The sequence below is a fragment of the Oncorhynchus masou genome, chromosome 12 (genome assembly GCF_036934945.1).
Source record: "Oncorhynchus masou masou isolate Uvic2021 chromosome 12, UVic_Omas_1.1, whole genome shotgun sequence".
NCBI lineage: Eukaryota > Metazoa > Chordata > Actinopteri > Salmoniformes > Salmonidae > Oncorhynchus > Oncorhynchus masou.
Window position 1 is genome coordinate 20,535,607 of NC_088223.1, and position 12,937 is coordinate 20,548,543.

The 12,937-nt window shown below is 42.1% G+C and overlaps 1 protein-coding gene across 1 annotated transcript in view; it reads left to right on the top strand.

Annotated features, from left to right (window-relative positions):
• Positions 1-11,994, top strand: part of gabbr2 (gamma-aminobutyric acid (GABA) B receptor, 2) — a 405,067-nt gene extending 393,073 nt beyond the window's left edge. The window contains exon 19 of the mRNA XM_064979858.1: positions 11,599-11,994. Coding sequence (XP_064835930.1) covers positions 11,599-11,764 — 166 coding nt within the window. The 3' untranslated portion in view covers positions 11,765-11,994. The remainder of the gene's footprint in view (positions 1-11,598) is intronic.
• The last annotated feature ends 943 nt before the right edge of the window (positions 11,995-12,937 follow it).

The following is a 12,937-nucleotide window of genomic DNA, read 5'->3' on the forward strand; positions in this document are numbered from 1 at the left end:
ACGACCAGGTACACCTCTACAAGGTCACGTTCCCCACCTTTGCCAGGACCCTGAAAGACATTGCACTCAACCGCAGCCCCAGCAACTCACACAAGAGCAACAGAGTGTTGAGCACCCCGCCCAAACCTGCAAGACTCCCTACCAGGTCTGCAAGACTCCCTCCGGACTTGCAAGACTCCCCCCGGACCTGCAAGACTCCCCCTGGGCCTGCGGGACTCCCCCTGGACCTGCAAGACTCCCCCCGGACCTGCGAGACACACATATGCCCAGGACATGAGCAGGCAAACCGGCCCACCCCAACTCCTACACCCAAGCAAGCCCCATCCTGCGACCTAAGAGGCATTCACCAGATGCTCTGCTCAAATCTAATGGTCCGAAACTAAACTATGGGAATAACAACACTGGACACTATGGTACACAAAGCTTTTACCATCTCATGCTGGAATATACAAGGTCTGAGGCCATCTGTCATTGGCCAAAAGAGCAGAAACCATGACTTCGCCAAAGAAATTGGAAATTCCTTCAATAAACATGGTATCGATGAAATGGACCCACCAGCTGCCCTCTAGGTTACAGTGAGCTGGTAGTCCCATCCACCAAACTACCAGGAGTGAAACAGGGAAGGGACTTCAAATAGGGGGTTTGCTAATTTGGTATTGATCAGACCTAACTCACTCTATTCAATTTATCATATCAGGAGCATTTTACATCTGATTAGAAATAAATAAGGAAATGATCTCGACAGAGAACAGTGTCCTCTGTGTGCTACCTATATCCCCCCACTAGAATCCCCATACTTTAATGAAGACAGCTTCTCCACCCTAGAGCTCAACCACAGACTCAGGCACAAGTACTAGTCTGTGGTGACCTAAATTCCAGAACTGGACAAGAACCTGACATCCTCAGAACACAGGGGGACAAACACCTACCTGGAGGTGACAACATCCCCTCCCCAATATGACCCCCTAGACAAAACTATGAAATCATAACTAACAAAAACAGGTCACAACTATGTCGCATACTGTAACTTAGTAAACAGTAGGCATCGAGGGGACTCCTACGGTAGGTACACTTCAAATCAAATGAAATCAAATGAAATCAAATTGTATTGGTCACATACACATACTTAGCAGTTGTTATTGCGGGTGTAGTGAAATACTTGTGTTCCGAGTTCCAATAGTGCAGTAGTATCTAACATTTCACAACAATACACACAAATCTAAAAGTAAAAGAATGGAATAAAGAAATATCTAAATATTAGGACGAGCAATGTCGGACAGGCATTAACTAGAATACAGGACATACATATGAAATGAGTAAAACAGTATGCAAAGATTATTAAAGTACCAGGGTTCCATTATTAAAGTGACCAGTGATTCCATGTCTATCTACATATGGCAGCAGCCTCAGTGAAGGTGTGAAGGTGAAAACTTAGCAGTAGGAAGCCTGAACTATAAGTTTGACCTATCAGCTAATATACAACATTTTAATTCAGGCAGAAAACCTAAGACAACTAACAACAATGAGAAATGTTTGATAAAGAATGCAAAAACGTAACAAATTTATTTAGAAACCTATCCAAACAAAAACACAGAGACACAGAAAACCTTAGTTTACGCCTTCACTATGGTCGAACAGTAAAACAATCTAGAAATACACTAAGAAAAAAGGAACAGCATGTTAGGAAACAGCTCATTGTGACTGAAGAATCCATAGAATCAAATCACTTATTGAAAACTGGAACACACTAAACAAACAACAACACAAAGAGCTATCTATCCAAAATGGAGATGTATGGATCAACCACTTCTCCAACCTTTTCAACCATATAACAAAGCACCAAGAGCAAAAACATATACAGTACATGATCATTTACAAAACTTAAACATCTATTAAAGACTATCAGAACCCACTGGATTCTCCAGTTTCATTGAAACTTGAAACTACAGGACAACATGCAAACCCCTTCACACCAAAAAAAGCCTGTGGTATTGATGGTATACTAAACAAAATGATAAAATATACAGACCACGAATTCAAATAGGCTATTAATAAACTCTTCAGCATTATCCTCAGCTATGGCGTCTTCCCCAATATTTGGAACCAAGGTCTGATCACCCCGATCCACAAAAGTGGAGACACATTTGACCCCGATAATTACCAAGGAGTCAATAGCAATCTTGGAAAAATCCTCTGCAGTTTCATCAACAGCAGACTCCAACATTTCCTCTGTGAAAACAATGTCCTGAGCAAATGTCAAATTGTATTCTTACTAAAATACCATACGACAGACCATGTATACACTATACACACCTGTATTGACAAACAAAACTAGACAAAATAAAAAAAGCTTTTGACTTAATTTGGCATTCGGATATGCTATACAAAATGATGAAAAGTGTGTTCGGCGAAAAACATATGACATTGCCATTAGGAAAAACATGTGACATTACAAAATCTATGTACACAAGTGTGTAGTTAAAAACACACAGGTGTCTTTCCACAGGGCCATGGGGTGAGACAGGTATGCAGCTTGAGCCCCACCCTATTCAACATACTGTATATATCAATGAATTGTCAAGGGCACTAGAACAGTCTGCCTCACCTGGTCTTGGAAATCAAATGTCTACTGTTTGCTGATTGTCTGGTGCTTCTGTCACCTAGAAGCATCATCTAGATCTTCTCCACATTCTGTCAGACTTGGGCCCTGACAGTAAAACTCAGTCGGACAAAAATAATGGTGTTCCAAAAAAGGTCCAGTAGCCAAGACAACAAATACAAATTGTACCTAGAAACTATAGCCATAGAGAACACAAAGAATACCTACCTCGGCCTAAACATCAACACCACAGGTAACTTCCACAAGGTTGTGAACGATCTAAGAGACAAGGCAAGAAGAGCCTTCTACGCCATCAAAAGGAACATTGAACTCAACATCCTAATTAGGATCTGGCTAAAAATACTTCAATCAGTTATAGAACCCATTGCCCTCTATGGTTGTGAGGTCTGGGGTCCATTCACCAAAGATATATTTGTGTACAATGCAAAACCCCTAACAATGCATGCAGAGTATAATAGGAATGTACCCACTAGTTATCAAAATCCAGAAAAGTGCTGTTAAATTCTACAACCACATAAAAGGAAGCGATGCCCACACATTCTACAAAGCCCTCACCTACAGAAAAATTAAACTAGAGAAGAGTCCCTTCGGTTAGCTTGATCTGGGACTCTTTTCATAAACACAAACAGATCCTACAAAGCCCCAGGACAGCGACACAATTAGACCCAGCCAAATTATGAGAAAGATAAATTATAACTATTTGACAGATTGGAAAGAATCAACCAAAAAAACTGAGCAAATTGGAATGCTATCTGGCGCTAAACAGAGAGTACACCGTGTCAGAATACCGGACCACTGTGACTGACCTAAAGTTTAAAAAAAATCCTTGACTATATACAGACTCAGTGAGCATAGCCTTGCTATTGAGAGAGGCCGCCGTAGGTAGACTTGGCTCTCAAGAAAAGACAAGCTATGTGCACACTGCCCAGAGAATGAAGTGGAACTGAGATGCACTTCCTATCCTCCTGCAAAATGTATGACCACATTAGAGACACATATTTCACACAAATCAAACAGACCCACAAATAAATTGAAAACAAATCAAACACTGACTAACTCCCATATCTGTTGGGCGAAATAGCGTAGTGTGCCGTCACAGCAGCAAGATTTGGCCCGTTGCCATGACAAAAGGGCAACCAGCGGAGCACAAACAGCATTGTAAATACCACCAATATGTATTTGTTTATTTATCTTCCCCTACTATTCGTACTACAACAATTTGCACATTGATAAAACATTGTACATAGCTGATAATATAACGCTTGAAATGTCTTTATCATTTAGAAACTTTTGTGAGTGTTTAGTGTTAGTTTGTAATAGTTTTTTGTTGATGATGTTTTGTCTTTTGACTTTTGTTTATTGTTTATTTCAACTGGAGAGAAGAGCGAGAAGAGAGAGAGCTTATGTATGTAACCAATGATTTATGGCTACGATTGGAAGCAGCACTGGCAGCAGGGCCTGAAAATAGACAGGAGACACAGAGCTATTCCCACTCCACATTAATGTTTGATCACATGGAGGGAGAGATAGAGAGAGGGTGGAGGGAAGAGTGAGGGAGAGATAGAGAGAGGGTGGAGGGAAGAGCGAGGGAGAGATAGAGAGAGGGTGGAGGGAAGGGCGAGGGAGAGATGGAGGGAAGAGCGAGGGAGAGATAGAGAGAGGGTGGAGGGAAGAGCGAGGGAGAGATAGAGAGAGGGTGGAGGGAAGAGCGAGGGAGAGATAGAGAGAGGGTGGAGGGAAGAGCGAGGGAGAGATAGAGAGAGGGTGGAGGGAAGAGCGAGGGAGAGATAGAGAGAGGGTGGAGGGAAGAGGGAGGGAGAGAGAGAGAGGGTGGAGGGAGAGAGAGAGGGTGGAGGGAAGAGCGAGGGAGAGAGAGAGGGTGGAGGGAAGAGCAAAGTGCGAGGGAGAGAGAGAGAGAGGGTGGAGGGAAGAGAGAGAGAGAGAGGGTGGAGGGAAGAGCGAGGGAGAGAGAGAGCGCAACATGGTCTCTGCAATTTGTATTATCCTGTACGCTGCATTAGGTTACATTATAACTGGAATAAAGATAAATAGTAATGTGATATTTTTGTCGGCACTAACTCCGCCATGGTTCACTGGACAAAGCCTATGGGAAATTCATTTTTTTAAATCGTGGGGGGGGGGGGGGGGTTGGGGATACACACCAAAAAAAGGTCTGTTGGAAACACAGGCTTATGAGATATATATTTTGTTCTATGAGGTAATCTTCATCATCTAACAACACTGTTTGTGAATTTTTAAGCATGTATGTACAGTGAGGCAAAAAAGTATTTAGTCAACCACTAATTGTGCAAGTTCTCCCACTTAAAAAGATGAGAGAGGCCTGTAATTTTCATCATAGGTACACTTCAACTATGACAGACAAAATGAGGAAGAAAAATCCAGCATTTATTTGCAAATTGTGGTGGAAAATAAGTATTTGGTCAATAACAAAAGTTTATCTCAATACTTTGTTATATACCCTTTGTTGGCAATGACAGAGGTCAAAATTTTCTGCAAGTCTTCACAAGGTTTTCACACACTGTTGCTGGTATTTTGGCCCATTCCTCCATGCAGATCTCCTCTAGAGCAGTGATGTTTTGGGGTTGTTGCTGGGCAACACGAACTTTCAACTCCCTCCAAAGATTTTCTATGGGGTTGAGATCTGGAGACTGGCTAGGCCACTCCAGGACCTTGAAATGCTTCTTACGAAGCCACTCCTTTGTTGCCCGGGCGGTGTGTTTGGGATCATTGTCATGCTGAAAGACCCAGCCATGTTTCATCTTCAGTGCCCTTGCTGATGGAAGGAGGTTTTCAGTCAAAATCTCACGATACATGGCCCCATTCATTCTTTCCTTTACACGGATCAGTTGTCCTGGTCCCTTTGCAGAAAAACAGCCCCAAAGCATGATGTTTCCACCCCCATGCTTCACAGTAGGTATGGTGTCCTTTGGATGCCACTCAGCATTCTTTGTCCTCCAACCACGACAAGTTGAGTTTTTACCAAAAAGTTATATTTTGGTTTCATCTGACCATATGACATTCTCCCAATCTTCTTCTGGATCATCCAAATGCACTCTAGCAAATTTCAGACGGGCCTGGACATGTACTGGCTTAAGCAGGGGGACACGTCTGGCACTGCAGGATTTGAGTCCCTGGCGGCGTAGTGTGTTACTGATGGTAGGCTTTGTTACTTTGGTCCCAGCTCTCTGCAGGTCATCCACTAGGTCCCCCTGTGTGGTTCTGAGATTTTTGCTCACCGTTCTTGTGATCATTTTGACCCCACGGGGTGAGATCTTGCGTGGAGCCCCAGATCGAGGGAGATTATCAGTGGTCTTGTATGTCTTCCATTTCCTAATACTTGCTCCCATAGTTGATTTCTTCAAACCAAGCTGCTTACCTATTGCAGATTCAGTCTTCCCAGCCTGGTGCAGGTCTACAATTTTGTTTCTGGTGTCCTTTGACAGCTCTTTGGTCTTGGCCATAGTGGAGTGTGACGGTTTGAGGTTGTGGACAGGTGTCTTTTATACTGATAACAAGTTCAAACAAGTGCCATTAATACAGGTAACGAGTGGAGGACAGAGGAGCCTCTTAAAGAAGATCTTTAATCTTGCTTGTTTGTAGGTGACCAAATACTTATTTTCCACTATAATTAGCAAGTAAATTCATAAAAAATCCTACAATGTGATTTTCTGGATTTTTTTTTCTCATTTTGTCTGTCATTGTAGAAGTGTACCTATGATGAAAATTACAGGCCTCTCTCATCTTTTTAAGTGGGAGAACTTACACAATTGGTGGCTGACTAAATACTTTTTTGCCCCACTGTAATTTAAAAACACACATAAAACACAAAGGCTTCATAATTTATAAATATCATGTTATTACCTGACTGATGTTATAAAACATCTCCTAAACTTGTGTTAACCTCAGACCTTATTTTCAGAATTTATCCCAAAACCCTATTCTTTCCCCATTCATTTTCCCCATAGCTTGGCTGAATTTGTTTTAGGGTTACAAGCTGGTGAACTCTATAGCGGTCCGACAATATAATATGAGTTTGTGGACCTATAGTATCATTTGTCTGACCTGGCCGTACAATAGCACACAAATTGGAGGATTTTAGTCAGGGTACGTAAACTAGGTTTTGCCTCAGGCCCACAAAAATTCTTAGCTAATAGGCCAGAGCATAATTAGTATATAATATTAGCACAATCAATTGGCCTACACTACAAATTAAACAACATTTTTAACACATGTGATTAGTACATAATAAACTCAGTGACAATAATATAATCATTTCGATCTGATTACGTTCATAAAATCCCCATGTCTCTATTCAATTGTTATTATTGTCTATTTCTCTGTACGTTGATTGGTGGGGAAAAACATTTTTGAGAAATGTCCTCTGGTCTGATGAAACAAAAATAGAACTGTTTGGCTATAATGACCATCGTTATGTTTGGAGGAAAAAGGGGGATGCTTGCAAGCCGAAGAACATCATTCCAACCGTGAAGCACGGGGGTGGCATCATCATGTTGTGGGGGTGCTTGCTGCAGGAGGGACTGGTACACTTCACAAAATAGATGGCATCAGGAGGAGGAAAATGATGTGGATATATTGAAGCAACATCTCAAGACATCAATCAGGAAGTTAAAGCTTGGTCGCAAATGAGTCTTCCAAATGGACAATGACTCCAAGCATACTTCCAGAATTGTGACTAAATGGCTTAAGGACAACAAGGTCAAGGTATTGGAGTGGCCATCACAAAGCCCTAACCTCAATCCTATAGAACATTTGTGGGCAGAACTGAAAAAGCGTGTGCGGGCAAGGAGGCCTAAAAACCTGACTCTGTTACACCAGCTCTGTCAGGGGGAATGGGCCAAAATTCACCCAACTTATTGTGGGAAGCTTGTGGAAGGCTACCCAAAGTGTTTGACCCAAGTTAAACAATTCAAAGGCAATTCTACCAAATACTAATTGAGTGTATGTAAACTTCTGACCCACTGGGAATGTGATGAAATAAATAAAATCTGAAATAAATAATTCTCTCTACTATTATTCTGACATTTCACATTCTTAAAATAAAGTGCTGATCCTAACTGACCTAAGACAGGGAATTTTTACTAAGATAAATGTCAGGAATTGTGAAAAAATGAGTTTAAATGTATTTGGCTAAGATGTATGTAAACTTCCGACTTCAACTGTATATTTTTACATAACTGGCACTTGTTTACGCAATTGGCTTGAAAAGCGATGGCTTTAGCAGGGAGGTGAGATGTGAGCTTTCACACCAAGCGGTAGCATGAAATGTTATTTTTTTCAGATGATTGATCCCCAAAGCCTGAAGAGCTGTGGTTTATGGGTCAGTGGAGAGGAGAGGAGAATAGAAGAAAGGGGAGGAGAGGAGGCAAGGGGAGGAGGGGAGGAGAGGAAAGGAGAGGGGAGGAGAGGAAAGGAAAGGAAAGGGGAGGAGAGGAGGCGAGGGGAGATGAAAGGAGAGGAGATGTAGTGTAGGGGAGAGCAGGGACGAAAGTAAAATGGGATGAAATGAACTGCCCATTTTCACAGATAACACAAAAGCTAGAATGACGTAGTGAAGTAAGCACGTTCTATAAAAACAGACCAGTCTGACCATGTTTCGCCAAGTTATTAAAAAAATGGTTTTGAGCAATGTACTATAAGAACAAAAAAACAGACCCGGGTAATGTTTTTTGGTTGTAGAGTTGTGTTTTGTCAAAGACAGTACAGCATGAAGATTAAACAAAAGCTAAGCTAAAACTGCTTCTCCAATAGAAATCCCCTTGTAAGCGATGTCATGTCATCTGGTCTAACGGTCGTCTCGCAATGATCTGCGTCTGTGCAGGCCGTCAAATCAAAGGCACTCCTTTAATATAAAGTTGTTTTTGACGAAAATGAAAATGTGTCACTTTCACAAAATTGGAGTACTTAAGACATTGGCTCAAATCTAGGTTGTCCCTTTAGATTAAGAAAAAGCTTTAAAGGAAGAATTTTTAACTTCTCTCATTAACTTCTCAAACCCCAAACCCTGGCCTGGTCTGTTTAGTCTGTTTGGAAAGTTACACACCTGTCAAAGGAATTATCCGTAGAGCTCCGAGACAGGATTGTGTCAAGGCACAGATCTCTGGAAAGGTACCAAAAAAATGATGTAGCATTGAAGGTCCCCAAGAGCACAGTGGCCTCCATCATCCTTAAATTGAAAAAATGTGGAAACACCAAGACTCTTCCTGAGCTGGCTGCCTGGCCAAACTGAGCAATCAGGGGAGAGGGGCCTTGGTCAGGGAGGTGACCAACAACCCGATGACAGAGCTCCTCTGTGGAGATGGGAGAACCTTCTAGAAGGACAACCATCTCTGCAGCACCCCACCAATCAGGCCTTTATGGTAGAGTGGCCAGATGGAAGCCACATGACAGCCCGCTTGGAGATTGCCAAAAGACTCTCAGACCATGAGAAACAAGATTCTCTGGTCTGATGAATCCAAGATTGAACTCTTTGGCCTGAATGCCAAGTGTCACGTCTGGAGGAAACATGGCACCATGCCTACGGTGAATCATGGTGCTGGCAGCATCATGCTGTGGGGATGTTATTCAGCATCACAGACTAAGAGACTAGTCAGGATCGAGGAAAAGTTGAATGGAGCAAAGTACAGAGAGATCCTTGATGAAAACCTGCTCCAGAGTGCTCAGGATCTCAGACTGGGGCGAAGGTTCACCTTCCAACAGGACAGCGACCCTAAGCACACAGCCAAGATAACGCAGGAGTGGCTTCGGGACAAGTCTCTGAATGTCTTTTGAGTGGCCCAGCCAGAGCTAAACCTGACAGAGCTTGAGAGGCTCTGCAGAGAAGAATGGGAGAAACTCCCCAAATACAGGTGTGCCAAGCTTGTAGTGTCATCCCCAAGAAGACTCGAGGCTGTAATTGCTGCCAAAGGTGTTTCAACACAGTACTGAGTAAAGGGTCTGGATAGTTTTTTTTATATTTAATACATTTTCTAAACAAAAAACAGTTTTTGCTTTTTCATTAATTAACCATTTTAGAATAAGGCTAAAACATAACAAAATGTGGAAAAGGTCAAGGGGTCTGAATACTTTCTGATTACACTGTAGGTTTTATGTATCATGCTAGCTCGTCTTGGGTGTTAGCCTGGTAAAAGTTACAGGAGAGATGGGTGGGGTGAAAGTAACGCAATGTAAACTGATGACCTGGAATAAAATAAAACTTAAAGCACAGCCCATTATCTCCTCTAGTTCATATTGCTTTTATAATGTTCGCAAAATATCAACAAGTTACTGAATGTTTGAAAATTATACATGACATTAGAATTATGCCTTAATTGACCTGATGGTCAGCTTCTCACGTAAGATTTTATCAACAGTTCAGTGGTTAATAATATATATCTTTCTGATTCTGGTGGTCAATTACCTTATGACAAGACATGGAAATGTGATAAGCATAATAAGATTTCCATTTGTGAAGAGAATGAAGGGGTTTATTCTATCAAACACAAGTAAGGCACATGACAAGGACAGCTGGAGCTAAGCATGAGTAGGGTACGAATAGGGCTAAGCATGAATACTCAACGTAAATAGTGAAAATGATCTCCTACGACATTCCTATTAAAGTGAGATTTTTTGGGGATTAATATTGTAAGGCAAAATGATTATTCAAATTGACACAAACATGAAATGTTGTCTGATAGTACATTGGTTGAACGTAATGAGCATTACAAACCAGAAGAGACAAAACATGGAGATAAGACAGATAGTGTGCACTTCTCACCAGCTGTTACTTCCATCCCAAGGCTGTGTTACTCCCGCCCCGCCTGCAGGTACAAAAGTAACGTTACACTAGTTCTGTTCTCGGTCTATTTCATTTCAACTCATTTACCCTAGAAATGAAACTACAGTTGCTAATGGTAGAGGACCTGTATAAGTTGTGTGTCATAACATTTGGTGTCTCCAGCTCTATCGATCTCTGAGTAATTAGGAAAAAAACTAAAAGTGTTACTTTCGTCCCAGTTCTCTCCTATGGCCAGTGATGCTTGAGGGGGGATTGGGGTGGGAAGAAGACCCCCACTCCTGATGTGTTACTGTGGGGGGGGGGGGTGGAGAGGGGTGTGAAGGGACCAGGAAGTCTCTTTGACTGTGAGTGGTAATGCCAGTGAGAAGTGAGAAGTCACTGGCCGTGGTGGAATACCCATACTAGGGTACTAAATCGCGTTGAGTGCAGTGGATTGGGTCGAGAGCTTCCAGTTCCTCAGATTCCAAATCACTAAGAACTTAAAATGGTCCACACACACACGTACAGTCGTGAAGAAGGCGCAACAGCCCCTCTTTCCCCTCAGGAGGTTCAAAAGGTTTGGCATGGGCCCTCATTGCACATACTGTATATTTATACTGACTCCACACACACACAATCACATGCAATCATCATATATGATGCTGCAACTCTTTTCACCATATATCCTGATACCTCGTGACCTTACCCCTATACATATCGATCCAGTATGCCTGCACTTTGTAAATACGGTACTGGAACTGGGTCTGTCTATTGTATGCTTACTTACTTTATCTTGTTCTTCTTATTTTTATATCTTGTGTGTTTTTGTTCTACCATGTTATTTTTAGTACTACATTGATATTGATTACTGCATCATTGTTGGAGTTAGAGCTTTAAAAAAAACTTTCAACTTAATCACACGTGCTGGTGTACAAAAAGCCAATTTCAATTATTGAGAGTAAAACAGCACATACAGAAGCTGTGCTGTATGTACAGTCTGTATGCAATCTAGCACCACAGAGATTTAGAAATACATATTCATTTCACACTTTGACAGCACACTGTGGAGAAATAATCCTTCAATGTAAACCTTTATTTTGGTGAATATAATGATGTTTAATTATGCTTAACATGCTATGTCACTCATCACCACGTCTCTCTCTCTTTCTCTCTCCGTCCACAGCATACAGCGCAGGCTGTCGTTGCAGCTGCCCATCCTGCACCATGCCTACCTACCCTCCATAGGGGGGGTGGACGCCAGCTGTACCAGCCCCAACCCCAGCCCCAGCTCCAGTCCGCGGCACAGACACATGCCACCGTCCTACCGGGTCATGGTCTCAGGCCTGTGAGCATCAGTTTCCCCTGGCGCTACCAAGAAAGACATCTGTGTAAAAAACAACAACAAGCAGACTGTGACTGAGGTCATCAGGGATAGTGGAATAATATGTGCGTTGGACCAGGGAGGGGGAAGTTTTATCCACTCTTCATGCCTCGGTCTCTAGACCCCCTCACTAGAACCGTGGGTCGGGGAAAGGGTACAGAGGACCTTACAAACGATGATGACACGAACCGCAGCTACAACCCCCCCCCCCTCCCCTCCCCGGCAGCGGAGGACCAGACCTGACCAGTAGCGTATCTGCTTCGGAAGGTTTTATGTTGTTGTTTTTTTCCTTTTGCCATACACTTGACTATGTGTGAACTTGTCAAAACTTGAGTATTTCGCTACTTCAATGCCTAGAAGGTGTTAGGTGTTACTATAGGAACAAAGGAGTTCCAGATCGGACTGACGTAGGATTCATCAAAATTCACCGTTGTGAACAAACATGTAAATATCATACTGACTTTGACTTACCGTAAGCTTTGATTGAGTATGCTGTGAATTAACATATGGGGTGGATGGAGGGCAGGTCTGTGTCAGCGTAGGTCCTGAAAAACTCACATAAAAACTTAAAAACTGGCATCCTACAAAGCAAAATGTAAGACAAATTGGTTTGTGTAATATTACTTCATCATTGTAGTATGTTAATTATGTTAAATGGATTGGCCATTGGCAAGAAGTAAGGCACCAGCGGCCAATTCTTTTAACTTTCACACAGCTTATTTTCCACTTTGCTAAATTTGCACCATTCGTTTTTCTTAAAGATTATACTATCCCGTTTCATAGGTCTTTAATATGTTTCAACTACCATAGTTTAATTTGTCTCCAAACAAGCATGACATGCTACAGTACAGGTTAATGCCATTCTGGGCTTAGAGGGCAACAGAACCAAACAGAAAAGATTTCCAGGAACTAATAGTAATGTAACTCTATGTACAGTACCTGTGTTGACATAAACACAAACAAATAGTCACCTACACAAACACAGAAAGATACACACCTTTAGGTAAAGTACTCACCGTATCCTAGTGGTGTTAGGTGTCCTGACAAGGCTTTGCCAAAGATCAGTCTGAAGACCAGCAAGCTTCCATTACAACGGGTTTGTCTTCGCCCCACCAGTGTAAATGGTCCAGAAACTGTCATG